Source organism: Ambystoma mexicanum, chromosome 9 (assembly GCF_040938575.1).
Source record: "Ambystoma mexicanum isolate Mex_15411 chromosome 9, UKY_AmexF1_1, whole genome shotgun sequence".
Classification (NCBI taxonomy): Eukaryota; Metazoa; Chordata; class Amphibia; order Caudata; family Ambystomatidae; genus Ambystoma; species Ambystoma mexicanum.
The window spans coordinates 989,901,450-989,920,631 of record NC_090931.1 but is presented as its reverse complement, the minus strand read 5'-3'; the positions used below and the strand labels follow the sequence as shown (position 1 = coordinate 989,920,631).

General features: G+C 45.0%; 1 protein-coding gene across 3 annotated transcripts in view; it reads right to left on the bottom strand.

Annotated features, from left to right (window-relative positions):
• RAPGEF4 (Rap guanine nucleotide exchange factor 4) overlaps positions 1–19,182 on the bottom strand; it is a 1,521,174-nt gene that overhangs the window by 315,522 nt on the left and 1,186,470 nt on the right. For all 3 annotated transcript variants that reach the window (XM_069616226.1, XM_069616227.1, XM_069616228.1), the window contains 2 exons: positions 18,473–18,503; positions 8,820–8,898 (listed from right to left, as the gene is read on the bottom strand). In XM_069616226.1, coding sequence (XP_069472327.1) covers positions 8,820–8,898; positions 18,473–18,503 — 110 coding nt within the window. The remainder of the gene's footprint in view (positions 1–8,819; positions 8,899–18,472; positions 18,504–19,182) is intronic.

The following is a 19,182-nucleotide window of genomic DNA, read 5'->3' as shown; positions in this document are numbered from 1 at the left end:
TGGGGGTCGAAAAGTAATAGGGCTTGAAGGTAAAGTGGACCAAGCACGAATCCAGGAATGCACAAAGGGTTTTTGCTGAGCCGTCGTATTTGTCCACAATGCCGCCCAGTAAGACACTTTCTTTTGTAGCAGAATCCCGGGATAGGGCCAACTGTTTGAGAGCAGCGTTCTCCGCCTTTAAAATCTATACCTCGGTTGATAATTCCTGCATACTACGCATCAGGTCCTGCATGGCAGCCTCCATATCAATATCAAGTTCGGTCGGGTGGCGTCTCAAACTGTCAAGGAGTTCCCCCCTTCTCACCTGAGTCCGTTCTTTACTGGTGACCTTGGTCGATGCCTTCTTGCGGATGGACCGGGTCTTGAAGAAGGCTGCCCGAGTCTCTTCCGAATACAGAATGCGTTCAGTTTCCGGGACGCCGAATCCAGGAATCCAGGAGGCAGTGGAAGCACGCTAGCCACGAATCCAGGAGGTAAGTAGAAGGGAGAGGACAAGGAAGGGATAGCGGAATTGGAAAAAGGAGAAGAACCGCGAGCTACGGAGCACACGTCTGGTCGCTACTTCGCAATAGCATTGAGACACGCGGAGCCGCGGAAGGCGTGGTCTATTAGTAGAAAAGGCTACGTCCAGCGCATGGAGCGAGAAGGGATTACGCTGGACGGCCATGTTGGGAGTATTAATGAGTGCAAGCCCGCTGTGACAGGGACCAAGAAGCCCAAAAAGGGGCGCACTCTGTGATTCATGACACTACGTGCATACCGTGAGAGATAGCCTCTACCCTTTAATCTCTGCCAAGACTTGTGACACTCCCAACATCTGCAAAGACCCCTCCCGCCCTCAATTCTAGAAACTCTTAAAAACATGGCTATTCAATAAATTCTAATTGCCTGCATATCTGATTGCCTTTATCCTGTAACCCTGCTTTGTAACCTATTAACGTGTATAGTACTTGACTGTTTTACCTGTACCCCTGCCTTGTGACCTATTAACGTGTAAAGTAACCCATTAGTCTGTAAGTACCTAAGTATAGCTATCATAACTTTTAATTACTTTTTGTAACCAATGTTCTTAAGTACAACCAAATTGTAACAACCATGGTAACAACTCTAAGTAAGCCATAACTATTCCTGTAATCTACGCCGTGATACCTCAGGGCCTGGGCATATTATCAAATAAAATAAATAAAATAAAAATAGGAGCATAGTGACCGTGGCTTCAGTCCCACGTTGTCCTCATGCCAACAATGCATTAAACACGTATGTTAAAGTTCGACGAACTAGAGAATGACAGAACTGTTTTACTCCCAGCCCCAAGAATATACAACGGGGTTGTCGTCCACCCTCTGAACAAAGTGGGATGATGTTGTTCACCCGCATGTACCCTTGACTTTAGATCTGTCAGTTTGAAGTCATTTTCAACCAGAGGCACATATGCCATTTCTTGGTCATGTTTTGTCACTGAACTGAGTTCCGCTTCGCGTCCCAGTTAACTAAGACTGTTGCCAGAAGTGGTTCTCTTAGATGTTTCCTATCCAGCTACTGTGCAGGTTACAGAAAGTAAACTGCTACTCCTCAGATGCTGGACAATGATCTCCGGCACAGATGATGAGGGTGATAACTGCTTGCCTGTGCTTCTGAATCACTCTACAGCTTTTGACACAATTGATCATAGAGCTAGCTCTTAGAAATGTCAAGATATACCCTGTAACGTTTAGAACGTAGACGCTTGTACTTGTTTTACCTACTTCCTTACCAATTCTTGCCAGAAGGTGATCTTGGTGGATGAGTGTAAAATGGGGTGGCAGGTTACCCCATAATAGCCGTGCACCTGTGATCTTCACTATTGTATATAGTGTTCTTCGGCAGTCTTCATTTCATCCCTTGACATTCACTACCACCTCTTTGCTGATGAATTGCCAATCTTCTTCTCCTTTCCTTCCCTTTCACCAGACATCTTGTAGTCAATGGAGTGCATCACAAACTGGCTCGAAGCTGTCTGATGCTCAACTCTTCCAAGAAGGAAGTCCTCTTTCTCCCAGCCTCTAAGGCTATCCCCACTCTCTCATCTCCTATCGCCTTTCCTCCTGACCTCGTCACTCCATCACCAACGGCTCACAAGCTTGGTTTCCTCTTTATCAGCAAGCTCAAACTCAATCACTTCATGACTGCCACTGCTCCTCTGGCCAGGAGTGGCCTTCTAAATATCAAGAACACCTGTCAGCACCTCACCCACAACTGGGTGAAAACCCTAATCTCTACTTTAGCCTGTAGCAAACTTGATTACTGTTCTAGCCTACTCCCAGGACTTCCTCTCTACTCTGTCACTCCCCTCAATAAAGTTAATATGTTTTCCACATAAACCAGTTACATTCTACCTAGACATCTCTTTCGTCAAAGAATCACCAATAGCCTGGATGGCTTTCAATATAAACTCACTCCCTCTTCAAGTTTCTACTCACTGTCGGACACACCAACACATCTGCACCGGATATGCCATAACAGTCCCACCGAACTGAACCATTCAGATACAAAGGACATATAACTGCAGATCATCCAACTTTCTATAGCTCATCCAATGTAAGAAATGTCCACAAGGAAAGTATGTAGGCAACAACTTCCAGGAGTTGTGTGAAATGATGAACCTACATAGATACACCATTTTAAACTACAAAACAAACATCAGTGGTGGTGTGAGGGGTCAGAACTGTGAGGCGGGCAACTTTGGGAAAGGTTTTTCAAAAGATGCAATTATATTAAACTCAAAAGGTTTGATAAATGCCTCATTATCCCTAATCTAACAAGGATTTCCCTACCAATAAAATAATCTTCCACAAGTAAGTTTCCTACTTGAGGTTAACCAACAGTTCAAAATGTTCAGCAAGTCTTTTTGCCTCTCCACTTGTGATAGAAAGTTCCACACAACTACTTATTAGCAGCAAAAAGGTGTAGATTAACCAACAGTTCAAAATATTCAGCAAGTCTTTTTGTCTTTCCACTGATGATATAGAGTTGCACACAACTACTTTGCAACCAATAGGTGTGTTTCAACAGTGCATCAATAACAACGAAAATACTTCGGTCAGGCTGATTCTGAAACATTTTACAATGCACTTTTCAACAGCAATTACTTCTTTGCAACAAAAGGGTATATTTATGTCTCTTCACTAATTATAGAGTTCCACACAACTACTTCTTAACACCAAGAATGTCTACTTCTACAGTGTATCAATGACAACAAAACAACTTTTGTCTGGATAATTCTGCAACAGTTCACACTGCACTTTTCATTAGTAATTAAATCTTTGCAACGAAAAGGGTATATTTCCACTGTGTATTTATGTCAATGACATTTCTTCTGTCAGGATAATTCTGCAACATTTCATAATGTACTTCCTTCAATAATTATGAGTCTTAATAATGCTGCAGTATTTCAAGTGAGTTTCGCCTGGTCTACTCACCTGCCAGGCCTATACTACAAGATCCATTGCCCTGGTGCAGGGAAGGACTGGGACAAGAAAGCGGCCTGGACAACCAAAAAAAAGTCGGCCACCCCTTGCCTCAAAAAAGTGGCCCACTCCTCGCCTCAAAAAAGTGGCCCTCAAACCATCATCCGTGAATCGCGTCAATTCATGACTTTAAAAAGCTACATGCTAAATGTTACATTACAACACAACTCATAAAATAACATAACTTTGCATAACATTCTGTGACAGGGTCCACAGCTCTGAGGCACAGGAGTGTCTTCAACCAACCACCCCCACTGCGGTTTCGGGACCTGCTGCAAGTCAAAGGTTATACAGGGCTCCGCAACCCCAGCAGTGAAGGAGGGTTAGGGTGACAATGGTTGGATAGGAAGGGTTACCAAAATATAAAGACAGTTGTAGACCCTGCAGCCCAGTCCTCTTGTCCCTTACAAGGTCTGTCAAAACCATAGCACCACCTTTCCCCACAGAACCTATACAAACCCACTTCACCTCCCCTACATGGACAATGGACCTTCATTGTGATGGAAAAATTCCTGCAGGACACGCACAAGAACAATGAATATCTCTAATTATCAGGCCAGTCCACACCTTGAGGGATGCATCTGTTGCTGATGTGCTCATTCTACTTTAAACCACACAAAAATACAGAAACCCTTTCCCCTTTCAAGAGACCTGTGTTTCTCTCCTGCCACAATGCTTTCACCGACAGTCGATGTGGCTCTAGAAAAAGCGCACCCACTATGTGACTCTTGCCCACAGAGATACAGATAGAAACAGAGGGAGACAGAGACATTGGGGCTAACTATGAGTTTGGCGGTATTTGCTTCAGCAATATTGTCAAACAGAATCACCATTAAAGTGATGGGGAGGGTTCACATGATTCAGAGTAAAGTGGACGAACCTTTCAGTTATTCCCTATTTTGAAGTCCCTTTGGGCTGCATTAGGAAAATGGGATGTTACCACATGCAATTATATTTCATGATGTAACGGTTTTGTGTGGAGAAAATGTCCTCCACACAAAACCAGGGTGTGTCCATGAGTTTCAGTACTGATACTCTAAATGTGGCTGTGTGGTAAAAGTGGCAGTAATCCCATTACTGCTACTTTTTTACTGCACAGTCAGCCAAACCCTGAATGAGGCTAGTGGGGGGAGATACGGAGAAAGAATGAGTGTAGAGAAATTCAAAATAAGGCAATTAGCGTGCCATAGATTTGATTACACTACGCCAGGTAGTGCTAATTCAACCTTAATACACCTTGAAAAATTAGATTTAATTTGACATTTTTTAAAAGTGTTCTAAATAGGTTTTTATTGGTCTGCTCAAGTGTCTGTAAAAACCAAAAATGCACGCAAAGAACTGTATTAAACTATGGCCTATTGGAGACATTTTTCCAGCGCCTATCCTTGGACCCACTCGCCACTGGAGCAATGAGCACAACCTTTGTGAGATTTCGGGGCGACTTTCAAAATGTATAACAAGTTACCAATGTTAGCAAGTTTTATGTGATGAGGGGGAGGCCAGACAACTCAGCCGAGGGGGAGGCCAGACAACTCAGCCAATCTAAAAGAATGTAACCAATTCCCGAACCAATTTGGATAGTAGCCCTCCAAAATTAGGCCAAAATTAGGCCACCTAGTAACAGGTGTGGGTGTAACTGCAGGATGCATTGGAGAGGGTCCAGAAAGTCCCAACGAGGAAGACCGGCAGTACGAAAGGGTCACCCCACGGTTTGGAGGGGCTGGCAGTCCATGAGATTTTCGCACTCACAGAATGGCCCAGTCTCTTTTACCACTTTGTCATGAGTCTGTGAATCTAAAATGTCCTACCCTGAAACATCTACATTTGGGCTACGAGCTTGTGTAAATGGCACTAGCAGTGGCAGTGTGCTTTACTATTATTAAGTAACGGTACAGTTCTTCCCCGACCCTGCCAACGCCACCAATTGCCACCGGTCAACCAAAAGCTGACCATGCCATGATGCCAACGTACCCAATGACTACCCCTGCCCCCAACAATGTAGTCACCAACATGCGCAACCCAGCTTTTGCCCAAACAAGCTCCTATTGACCCAACACAGGCAACTATTGCTCCAAGTCAGCCAACCACTGTCCCAAAAAGGTCAGGAACTTCTCGGACCTAGCCCATTACCAACACAGCTCATTTACTGCCTCTAACTTAGCTAGGAACTACATCATCCCAGCCAGCTACTGCCCCCAAAACATACTAGTTCTCTTTCTGGGTTGCTGTCGCTCTCCTCTAGTCTTTCTGAATCCGGTTGACACTAGCCCATTTCAAAATTATGTGCGAGGCCCCTTGCCTAAAGCTGGGAAACACGTCTGCATATTTGAACAACAAAATGCATCGATCTGGGTTAGTTAGTTTAAGGTTTTCGAATGCACAAGGGCAGAGGGGAAATGGTAAATGTTTTGGGGGGCAAACAAACTTAATTTGGTGCAGTTTTCTATCCTAAGAGCAGATATCTCATTACACAATTGATGCATAATATTCCTAATGAGAGGAATTAATGCAGTGACCTCAGTTCAGTGTGGTGGTGCATATATTAGAATAGAGAATGCATTTCCTAATGCACATTGAAATTAATGATTTACCTGGTTTCATCATTAAGGTTGCATATTCCACCACCATGAACTTCATTAATGTCCAACGAGATTTTCTGGCTCACACCAAAGAGCTGAAAACATGCCTGATTATTGAACATCTTTTGAAGAGTTCTTTCCTTGGTCAGAAAATAAATGTATGATTAAAGTGAGAAACCCTTTAGTTTGTGAACATGGATGCCTCAAGAAACATATATATCATGGGCACAAAGCAAACGCTGGCGCAACTCGAGTCGCAAGTAAACTTACTTGTTGGTGATGGTGGTCCCCTGGTCCAGAAATGGAATCCGATAATATCCGAAGAGATCACAGGGTGCCGTGTTGCCGTGCAACTGCTCAAGGTGGCTCAGATCAGCTGGCAGGTGCGGTGGCACTGTGCTGCGACTGCAGACTGCAGGCAAGAACTTGTCCTGGCGGCGGGGCCTAGGGGCTGGCAGCCGGGCTGGGTCAATGCCGGCGCTGTGTGTGTCTGAGTCTGAGTGAGAGACTGCCTGGCCTGCTGCTGCACCAGACCCGTGCCTGGCTGCCTGCACCTCCGGCTCCATACGTGCACACACAGACACTGCATGCCAGAGTGCACCTGCTGCACTGTGTGCGCTGTGCGTGGCTGTCCTGTCTGTCTCCGAGTGTCAAAATCATGCAGGCGGCATGAGAGAGAGACAAAAAAATGCAGGCTGCAGCATCAAGAGGCCCATATTATATCCACGCGCACTGCTGCAAAGTCGACTCTCAGGGAATTATTCTGTCCTGGCGCTGCAGAGTCTCTGTGTGCGGGTGCTGCCTGCTGCATTCATTGGTTCTTCCTCCAGTCCCCTTCCATTCCCTGGTGGCTCCAGCCCCATGGCCCATCCCAGGCACAAGTTGCTTTCAACTTTGCATGAAAGTGAAGTGCAACACATTTGTTGTTACTTCCTGCAGTGCAAAATTGAAAGCAACTTAATGAAGTACTTGTTATGGCACCCGGGCCTCAGCCCATGAGCCCAGCCCAGCAGTCAGCCCGCCACGACCCCACACCACCCCCGGCAAACGGCGGTGTGTTACAAATTACAATTAGTTACTCACAGTAGGTAGCAGATTTTGTCAATTGTCTCAGTCCGAGAAGGAAAAGACCCTTGCAGAACCGGTATCTGTACAACTAACATCTGCGGTTCTGGCATTTCTGCTTTTCTTCAGCTGCCATCTTCATGTGGAGTCACGGTAAGCACTCCACCTTCCACTATTGCTGCTACTCTATGGCCTGCACTGAAGGGGACCTTTTATGCCTCCCAGCCTCCCTCAGGTGTGGGTCATTATCTTTATTGGTCTGCAACCTGCAGTTCAGAGCCTCTGCATCTCCAAGCCTCCCTCAGGTGTGGGTCATTATCTTTATTGGTCTGCAACCTGCAGTTCAGAGCCTCTGCATCTCCAAGCCTCCCTCAGGTGTGGGTCATTATCTTTATTGGTCTGCAACCTGCAGTTCAGAGCCTCTGCATGCCCCAATGTTCAATTCACTCCTTTAAAGGAATAATTATTATCACCTTTATTTCTATCCTTAAGTCCCTTTTAAAAGGAATATTATAAGGTTATATTGAATGGTTTTGCTCTCTAGGGAAATTATGACTTCCTGAATCTGATCAAATTTAATTTAAAAATTAAAGATTCATCTTCCATAATCCCCTGCTGAAGATGGGAGCTTTTACTTCTACAATCATGCTTAACCCTGGTGAATTGATTCCTACTTCCAATACAGGATTGATTAGAACAGTTTTTATCACCATAAAAATAATTAGCTTTGGGAAAGGTCAATACAGATTCCGGTATTACTGACTCTTCCTCTTCAGAGGAACAAACATACTGCATCCCTTCCAATGGAGTCCTCCCATTCCTTTGGGGACTTTCTCCTCCCAGGTTATCCTCCCGACTAACACCACCCCCAGGGTCAGGATCAGCTAGCGGCAGCCTTACCCTGGCCACCTAAAAGGAGACTTTAGGCAGGTTCTTCGCAGTGGGCACACATTTCAGGATCTATTGGTGATGGTTTTAAAAGGTGACTTCTTGAACACCATACACATGAGAATGTGGATCAAGTACTTGAAGATGCTTAACCTAAAAGACAGGGGTCTGAACATATATATAGGTTTTGCGACACACTAGGGCCAACTTTGAGCAAACACATAAGCAAAGACAGAAAACACCCCCAGTATCACCACCCAACAGCAGCTGTTGGACACTAGTGCTCAGAACACCTAATGGTGAGGAAAAGGGCAATCAACAACAGAAATCCTGGGTGAATAAGCTCAAATGGATGGCACCCATTATCAAGCATGAAGCACATTAAAATAACAGCAGAAATTGCACAATTTAAAAATGGATAATATATTTTGTATTCCCCACATTGCAAGAAATCCAGGAAGACATTATGAAATCTTAGGGATACTGAGGTAACTTGTGAGATATCGACCAACTTTATTTGAGTTAGCGCCCACCCGTTAGGCTGTATTACTGCCAAATCACGGGTTTGGCACTAACCGTTACCCAATGGGGAATTTTCTCCCAGCTCTGAGCTGGGGGTAAACACGCCAGACTTGAGATTGGGCAGACCCTTAACTGCTGTGGTAACACTATTGCTGCCGCATTTAAGGGCTACTGCCTAACTCGTGATGAGGCCCACAGCGTTTTATTTAACTTTTTTTGGGGACAAAATACATTTAATTGCCACCCAGAACAGACTTACTTTCATCAGAGCTCCTGATTGGTTGACGTTTTTGTAGTCTTTCATCGCCGTTGCTGAACTGGCGCAAGAGGACTTTGTGCTGGAATATATAAATAAAATAAACAGCACAATTAGACAGCGAACCAGAGAGAACATTATCCAATAAAACCGTGATACATTTTTAATCATAGATAATTTCAAACTAAATATTTTCTTTTATTCATCGCATTAAAATAAATAATAATGATCGCTGCAAGATGCCTTCTTTTACACTCTCCTTCCACCATGCAAATCTCTTGATTTGAAAACACAGTGATTTAAATGGAAGAAGTTAGTAGACTGGAAATGAACGTCTTGCCTAGATTTATCAGCAGGAAGGGAAATTTTGTTGTCAACTAAAAACAGGACAACGTTTTATTTGATATTTTTGGACAAATTTGAAGAAGACCCTGAACTTCAGAAAAATATAGTGCATGTTATTATGGTTGATGCAGAAGAACAGCGTGAGATTGTGCAGAACTTGGACTTGCCTTGGTCTGGCAATTCAATAGAAGGGTAGGGTTCAGAGGGTAATATCAAGGAACCACTGACTTATCCATGCACTCTGCCATGTCTAAAATCCATTCCTCTCACCATCAAAGACAGGTTTCTGTGCCCATGGACAGAGAGGTCATAGAGAAGGGCTGTTGGAGGAAAAAACAGTTTCACTGGGAGGACTCCAGTTCTAAATCTGAACATGACTACTGGATCTCTCGGACACTGTTGCGTTAAGATGGACTGCAATGAGATACGTCTGCACGGTCAAACCGAATTATTGAGAGCACATGTTTGGCCATTATTTGCTGGACAGTTAGGAAATGTACAACCATATCCATAAAAATGTTTTTAATACTCGGGGAGATTGTCGTGCATGGCAGCAGCTTCACTTTCATGGGAGATTCCCCGTGGCTGGATGGTGGAGTGATACTGGGAAGGGATGCAATAATACTCACAACTATCGGAGAACTAGAAGTAATGTGTGTATTGAATTCAATACAGGGAGACAGCAAACATGTAGGAGCATCAGTGGCAGATGGTGAATTTCTTAAGTGGAGGCATGTAAATATTTCGATCGAGTGCCAAAGTTATGTATTTCGATGTAGTGAGGGAACCCGAACCAACCAAGGGTTGCTCGGGATGTTCTCCTCTGAGAAATTCTATTAAATAATGGGTCAAATGGTGCATTTTAAAGCACACTTTCTGTGGAACATTCGACAAACAGCCACACAGTTTACAATCGGTTTTGTAGGGTAACACATGAAAAAACACATTAGATGCCAAGTCACCAACTGTGCAAGGGAACATTTTCATGATGCCTTTGCCCACCATATGCCATTATTCTGCCAGTGTAAAAAACATTTTCATGATGGTGGTGCCCATAACTGTAGATGCTGGCTGCACCAATATATGCCTTTGTTCCCACATAAGTACATACTCATGTTTGCTTTGCCCAGAAGGCTTCTATAAGAAAATATGTCCATGCTGGCTCTGGCAATGCCAATGTCTAACTATAAGAGCATACTTCTGCTGGCCTTGTCCATAATGCCAGTAATAAATACCACGCCACTATAGGACAACATGGCCATTATGGTAGCACCAATGTAGGCAAGTTTGGCTATGTAAGGACAGTCATATTGTTGTCTTTGCCCTTCATGCCAGTAAAAAATGCCTTGCACATTAACAAACTGTGTCCCTGCTTCCACCCTCAATGTAGGAACACTCATCAATGTCAGTAAACATGCCATACCGCAGTAAGAAAACAGGGCCTTGATAGCTGTACAAATGTGGCCCCACATGTAGGTAAGAATGATCATCATGTTGTCTTTGCCCTCAATACCAAAACATATCACCCTACAGTAACAAAACATGCCCTTTCTGGCAGCACAAATGTACCTCCCCAATGTAAGAACATTCATCTTGTTGGCTTTGCCCTAAAAGCCAGTAATAAAATGCCATGCCACAGCAAGCATTCATGCCCTTGCTGGCTGCACCAATGTAGTTCACCCCGCTACATAATCAGGGGCCCACTCCCAACCCAGCACACACACAAGCACATATATTCATAAAACATACATGCTCTCATTCACTTGCATATCAATACAACATCAAATCTTTTATTCACACGCGCACCCAAACAACATACGCCCTCTCGTTCACATATGCACATAAACATACAAACACGTGCTGTGAGAAACCTGAAGGTGCCTCCCTAGCTAGTCTCCAGGGATCTGCCATCCAGGTGGCCAGGACACGGCCCTCGCTATTGGATCCAGTTCCTGGGGGCAGACCATTGAGGGAGGATCACCTGGATGGGGGGGTCCTTGGAGAGTGGGAGTGGGACACAGACAGGCTAGACGCAGTATCCCCCTTCTTGCAACACCTTTTCCCCATCCTACTATGTAGGATATTCCAAAACACTGCCCCCCCTATTTTCCACACAACACTTTCGCACAACACGAAAGACCACAGACTAACATCAGAGCTGTTTACCTGACGTGTCCCAATACCAGGGTCAGGCAAAGTCAGGTAATTGACCAGAATCACACACACCTGACGCCCTTTCCCTTCCTCACAGGGATGAAAGGTGGAGTACAACAGCGCCCTGTGAGCAAGGCAGATCGCACGACATAAGAGGTAACTCAGCACGGCAGTTCAAGAGGAGGAGAAAGACGGCACAGACCGAGAGGGTGCCAAGGAGAGAGTCGACCTTGCCCTTTCCAACCAAGGCCCGTGGAACTGCAGCAGAGGGAATGATAAGTCAGAGAACAACAGCCAACATGTGTTGCAGCAGATGTCAACGGTACACAAGACCCCCCTCCGCTGATTACCAAGCCAGAAAGAGACGCCTGTCTCTGTGGTACCAACCTTGACTTCGGTTCATCACAGCCGGTGAGTCGAGGGGAGTGTCAATAAGAAACTGAACTGTGTTGAACGAAAAGTAGCCAAAGGCCGAATTCAACTTTGAAAAGCAAGCGATACTAGGAGCGGGAAAACCAGGAACCGAGGAGTCTGGCACCACGTGGGTGCTCAGGCAGGAAACTCTGGGCGATTACCCAACAGTAAAGACTACAGTAACTAGAAGGCCTGGGGAAAAGGCAGAGAATGATCAAAGTGGCCATACAAGGGTCTTGTAAATTCCTCAGTACTGTTGAAAGTCTTTGACCGGTAGATGATTGCGAAAGTTAGTACATGAACTGTATATTGAAGAGGCCGGCGAGAGTGAACTCGGCAGCAGAGGCGTAGTCAGGATTGTCTAACAAGCGGGGCTGAAGCTAATGTAGTTGGGCCCACTGCAGTGACATTAACATCTGTAAATGTCCACACAGTGCTGCTGAGAGGGCATTTACAGATTGTGGGTGGGCCTGGCCCGCGCAGGCCCTACCCTGTCTACGCTCCTGCCCGGCAGAGGGAAACCAGCAACCAGGGGCTAAACCCGAAAACCTGTTTAAAAAGACATTGAGATTTGGGAAAGCAAGAAGTTTTTCAAGATAAGGGGAAGGGAAGTTTCCCCCTTGTCATCTGGGTTCTGAGCCCGGCTGAGGGAGATCCAGGGGTGGAAAGTTATCACCCAAATTTCACTGAGAAAGGAACTGGCCCTCATTCCGAGTTTGGAGGTAATTATGGCGCTAATTGCGCCATGACTACCTCCAATACCGGTACCAGGTCTGCCCTGGTTCAATGGGGACTTACCGGTCTATTCCGACCTTTGCAGGACCGGTAAGTCCCCATTGAAAAAGCCATTCCCGATTCCCATTTCAGCCCCCATAGGGCTCAATGGGAAGGCGCTAATAACAGTACCGCAAATTGTGGTACCGTTATTAGCTCTGAAGTCCCTTAACGGGCCCCGTACATAACGCCTGGTAAAACCAGGCATTAAGGAAGGGACCCGCTAAGGGACCTCGGAATAGGGCGCAAAGGGATTACCGGCACCAATGTCCTTAACGGTGTCCGGTATCCCTTTGCGCCCAACTCGGAATGAGGGCCACTGTCTTGAAGACTTGTTGTACATTACTTCTGAGGGTTGTGCACCCAGAAGAGGGGGACCCAGAGGTGAAGCAATCACCGAAAGTGTTCGTTGAACAGAACCTTTGGGTTTGTTTGTCGAGAGTATCAGGCCTTGAAGGTGTGATACTTTTGTTGAAAAGAGACTTAACCATCGAAGAACCTGATAGCTGACGCTGAACTGTTAGCTCATGGAGGGAAGGCTCAAGTGTGTGTTGTGCTCCATACTCCCACCTTGTCCGGTGCTAAAAACGTGGGGAAGGGAGACCTCAAGGCAATCACATCCTGACTTATTATTTGAACACCATGGGCCTCATTACGAGTATGGAGGTAGCCATGGTGCTATTAGCGCCATGACTACACCCATACCGCATACCGGGTCTGGGTTCTCGGTATGGGGATTTACTGGGTCATTCCAACCTTGGGGGACCCGGTAAGTCTGAAAACCATTCCCCATTCCCATTCGAGCCCCCATCGGGCTCAATGGGAATGAGGAAGGAGCTAATAGCGGTTATTAGCTCCCTGGTCCCTTAGCGGCTCCCGCTAAGGGCGGCTGTTAAAACCAGCCGGTCTTAGTGGGATCTGCTAAGGGACCTCGGAATGCGGCGGTAGGGGGTTAACGGCACTGGTACCCTTACCGGTGCCTCGTAATGAGGCCCCATGTCCTTTATTTGAATACCCTATCCCACACTCTTTCTGTAATTAGTTTTTTTAGTATAGGCTTTTTACTTTGACAAGACGCCACAAGGACTGTCATATTTGTTCATTTGATAGTCAACGCTTGCTTCCATCTTAGATTTAGGTTTAGGTTAGGCGTTTTTCCACCCTGCACTTACTGTTTGATAAACACCCTTAGACTGTGATCACTTGTGTCTGTCTTTACTGTTGTTAACACGAGTTCCTTATGACACTCAATCACATGTGCACCCAAACTGCACACACTCTTTCTCATTCAGATGCTCCCTTCCAGACATACACCTTTGCATGTTCCCATTCACATACATACACACATACATATCAGTCCAGACTCCAGTTGCCGTCTACCTCATGCTGCTTGCTATGATGGCCCTCTGGCTCCTGTGCAACATGCAACTGTAACCAAGAAGCAGGGAGAGCTTCCCAGTTCCTGCACCTGTGTGGTGAACCTGAAGTTACTCCATTTCACTGCCCTTGGGCCATTGAATGGGCAGGGAGGCCTTGTATGCACATTTGACTCTTTGATACCCCAGCCTGCACTCCCAATGAGCCATACCAGGCTGGGGAAGCAGCTCTACCTGGATCGCATGGCCCATTGAGTATACACAAAGCCCGCTTAGGACACACTCAGTGTGTACACTGGGATGGCTGATGGCTGGTTCCTCCATAACGAGCTTCCTGTTGAGCTCTATGGGTGGGCCGCTCCTGGTGAAAATTGATGCAGAATGTTGGGAGAGAAAAAACAGGCCTTGTAACAGTGGTTAAGGCCCTCTGCTGACAAATTGCTTAGCATAGCAAACCATTTTCCAATGTTATAATGCATCAAAAAGGCATACCTTACAGGAATGACCTTCAAAACACTACAACAGGATTCTAATTTTTAGAAACTTGTCTCTCCTCGGAACTCAGCAGATAATCTCTTTTGAAATCTTCAGTGAATTATCCACAACTAAAGGGAAACCTCTTACAGAAATAGAAACGCACATACACCTATAATGCTGCTCACTGTCTCCATGATCTTGGTGATGAAACAATAACATGGATTATGAACTGCTTTTTCAGTGACGACCACTTGTTAATTGACCTTTGCCACTTTTTGTTTTCACTTTGCTCTGGACCGATAGCTTTCAAACAGTAATATTGCATTTTGCAACTTTTCATGAAAGATGGCATGGTTTTGATGATAACAGGTGCTTTTGAAGTGAGGTCAATTGAAACTTTGAAACTAATTCAAGAGGGCGAGATTACAGCCATTACGAAAGTCAGCTGGTCCTGCGAACTACCATATGTAGGGTGCAGGGCACAGTATGCAAACGAAGTAAAACAGCCTGATAGGTTGTTATGCTTGCTATGAAGATCTACATGTGGCCTGGAAATCACAGATGTGGTCCCAGTAACAAATATTAGTGCTTTCAGGTGCCCTATGTAGAGATATTTATGTAATCCAAAGGTCACATGCTTAAAGCCCAGCACGGTAGATCAGCGGGTCAATGCACATGCCACAGAGATCTCTGAACCTGCAGATCCCAGATTACAATTCAAGACACACATCTCAGTGGGTTAATGTGCTTGGCATTATTTACTACAGAAGCACATGGTCAGATTCTCACATCCTTTAAAAGGAGAAGCCCAATTCACAAAGGGCATCTGAATGACCGCATTTTAGGTGTGCTCATTCAGATGCCTTTTTTCTCCCTTTGCGCAGGGGCCATTTCAGTGCATTTAAAAGCGTATCCCAATTTCACAAATGGGATGTGCTTTTAAATGCCCTGAAACAAGTGTCAACCCCCTGCCCATTTTTAAACAGGTGCAGGGGGAGCTGTGCATCAAGACTGGGTCCTTTCTGACCATGTCATGATTTTTCTTTTAAGTGTGACAGCCCCGTGTTAAACCGTGGCTGTTACGTTAGCATTTCCATCCACCCAATGGGGACATAAATGCTTTACTTTTTTTAGTCATTACACGGAGATGGGTCCTTTAACGACCGTCTCTGTGAAATTCCGCTCCCAGCAACCACATGGTTGCTGGGAGCGCGTCATACATTAGTGTCGGGTATGCAAAAGGGCTGGACAGTGAATCTTTGTGCTACAGTTCAGACCCTCCTGAAATGCTCTGGTCACCTTTGTGAATAAGGTGACGTGGGTGAAGACGGGGACCTAAACATGGCCCAAGTTGCACCTATCCCACTCTCATCTCGACAGCAGAGAAACGAGAGGTGTACGTGGATCCCTCCTCCCCATCATCTATGTATCGCAGGTGTGAGAAACGCTATTCGCTCAAGCAACCCTTCGACCCTATCCTGATGATGGTGTTGAGGAGACACAGCTGCAATCGATGGAGCAAGTCGACTGACTGTAACCTCAAAGAAAGAGGATGATGCCACGACTAAGTCTATGGCATAGATGCGTTAGACATGAAGCACATCCGCACTCCTGCATGAAACTACACAGACACTTAGGCCACAATACTTTTAGACACAAAGAACATGCTTATGACCCACGTAGATAGAGGACAGACACACCATAGCTATGCAGAAACTCCAAGTTGCACAAGAATACATATGAACTGCTTGCTGATGCTTAAACGCAACTAACATGGGTGACCATGTAAATCAAGATGGAAGCCACAAGTACATTGGAGTGAATGAAAGGAGAAGAAAGGACTCGAGAATACAAGAAGACGCTGACAGGCTGATGCTGCTGAAACAAGCAGATCGGGCTTCCAGTGCAGTCACTGTGCACAGCCTAGCCAAGGACACAGAGAGAGGGAAGAGCTCCAAGTTAACAGAAGAGATAGGACACCTGCATGAATACAAGTTGAAAATTCTCAAACGCAAGCAAGAGGAATCACTTTTGTGGTCCCTACACATGTGATATGAACCTACAAGTCAGAGTCTATTCATTTCAGCCAGATTAAGGTGGCTGTTCCCAGTCAACTGAAGGCAGGATAATACAAAAGTAATACCAGGGTTCAAAGCCAAATGTTCTGTCTCAAGGCCTAGGATATCAGAGATGGTAACTTGTTGAGAATGTGCAGCACCTTCGGGCTGTTCTCGCACTGGCCTGGTAACCTTCCAAAATTCCAAGGCTGAGAAGACCCTCTTTACCCAATCCCTATCCACCTTCCACGTTAAGCTCAGACTTTGTTGCACTGCCCAATCACTGGACACTAACCTGTAATGTTTGTATTTGCAACCTTCAGAGGTGGTCGCAGGAGGAGCCACGAGATATGTTTATCCAATCATTGCACTAACCCCTTATATAATGTGTATATAGTTTACCTTACTAACCAATCCTGATCCACGTCAGGGTTTTTCGGGTGTAACTTTATTTTGTGACGTCATACATTATCAAAACACGACGACAGGCTCGAGTTCGATGAGCGAGTGTGGAGTATGCTGCATTGTTCATATCACAATCCCTGTTGTTGATTTTTTAATAAAACACAGTCAACCTTTTTCCTATGGCTGGACCATCTGTTTTTTGTTGGAAGGGGATTTGCTTGGCCCAGTTCCTCTTGCATGTAACCGGGAATGGATGCCTGTTTCTAGGTGGTTAGCTTAGTTTACGGATGAAGAGATGTTTCCCTGTGTCTAGGCGCTAGCTTAGGTCACGGAAAGTGGTTTCTTAGTTTATCTTTACATATATAGCTATATGCTCAGTATAGAAGAAAGACTGCATGTTTTGGATTTCCCTGTGATTTGAAAAGCAGGAAGACGCTGTAGGTTATTTGTGTTGTTGTGTCTTGAGGTATTGTGGGATTTGAGAGTGCACTCTGAGTATTGGGATTTTGCATTGGGGCTTGTGACATCACGCATAAAGGGTTGGTAATAGGACATGATGTGTTGATGTGTGTATAAAGTTCCTCAGTGGGGCACAGACTTGTTGGCGAGAGAAAACGGAAAAACATGGGAAAAGATGGTGGCTTTTAACTTTGCAAGCTGATGTTGAAGTTGTAAAGGAATGCTGTACCGTTTTAGTTGGGCTCGAGGCGCATATGGAAGGATTGTGGCTTGGCCTTTGAGGGCGGAAAATGGAGTGTGAGAGGGGAATTGAGTGTGCTCTTGTTGGTTTTGGTGAGCCAGTGAGGCTGGTGGAATAAAATTGAGAGCTGCTGTGGTTTTGGAGAAGTTGATTAAGAACTGTCGATAACTGTGATACATTATTTGACAATTCTTGAAACATGTAAAAAATCCTGACTTGAGGTCAAGTGAGTATTGGCAGTCAGAAAGGACGTGCCACCATGGGAGATACAACCCTTAAGCCCTTGTTCAAGTCCCTTACGCGATATCAGGACAGAATATGCAAGCATAGCACAAAATTGACTCGCAACAGATGCCAAAATGGCAAAGCCATTGCCCGTGGGCTCGGGTGGGGGGAGGGGCAGTCTTTCCAAATCTGTGCTGCAACACATGACCACATATTTACATGCCGCATATAGTGGGAAACAGTTGAGTGACAGATTAGCTATATTGGAGCTATATTGGAGTTATGGAAAATGTTTGAGGATCGGGAAGAGAACCCACCCAAGAAAGAGTTGATGCTGAGTCAGCATGATGTTGGGGGCGAAGGGCATGCCTGTGCACAGGTAATGACAGACTCAGCCATGCCTGTGCACAGGTAGTGACAGACTCAGCCATGCCTGTGCACAGGCATGTGCACAGGTAATGACAGATGCCAGCTCCGACTATTCCTGCCAATAAATGAATACTTCCTTCAACCGAACCCCTTGATGCGCTTTTTCTGCCAGAAGAGTTATGCATATGGTTTTTTTATTAACTTGATTGATACATAACATGGAGCTACCTATTTTACCGATCTGTCAACAAAGTAAAGCTTCATCTACAATTTCCAAAAACGTTATCAAATAAAGTTAACTAATTAGCTCTAATGTGTGCTGGCCCGCCAAACAAAAGCACTAGGATGCAAGGAAGTTACCTTCTTTTGTGGCGTCTTTGCTTCTTCTGAGCTGTTGAAACAGAGAAAGAGTAAGAACATATATAAATTAATTGTATTTTAATACAGAGCACACATTCCCAATAGGCTGCTGGCAATGAAATATATACAGTTAGGGCTAGTGTGTTTTTCTGAAACGTGACTAGAGTTAGCCAGTCGATATACGCTTGCAGGTAAATGAATTTCATGCCAGGGCTATTCTCTTTTACAAAGGAAAGGTGTAAGTAAAGCATTGGGTGATATTATAGAAGTGAACATTAGCCACTGACTACAGACTAGACACCTTTTAAGGCAGCACAGAGAACATCAAAACATACAGTCCACTGATTCGCCAATTACAATGTTTGAATGAGGGCCCTAACTGGTGATAAGGGCCTTCTGCCACAACTGCGACACATGAAGCTATAATGCTCCCCAGCTCAGCATTATCTGACTTGACAACTTCCACTGGTGCTGCTTAGATTATAATGTACATATTATGATAAACTGAAATTACCTAGCTAGAACATTAGTCAAAGCACATGATTAATTTGACCTCATTTCAAACTCTAGGCAGTAGTGTGAGTTGTTGCTCACACGGAGCAGGTTTTAACAGCATTGATAAAACAACATAGGCCATTATCATGAGATAGTTGATCTTTGCCCCTGGGACTTGTTTGGTAGGTAGTCAATTATTTCTTGATGAAACCCTG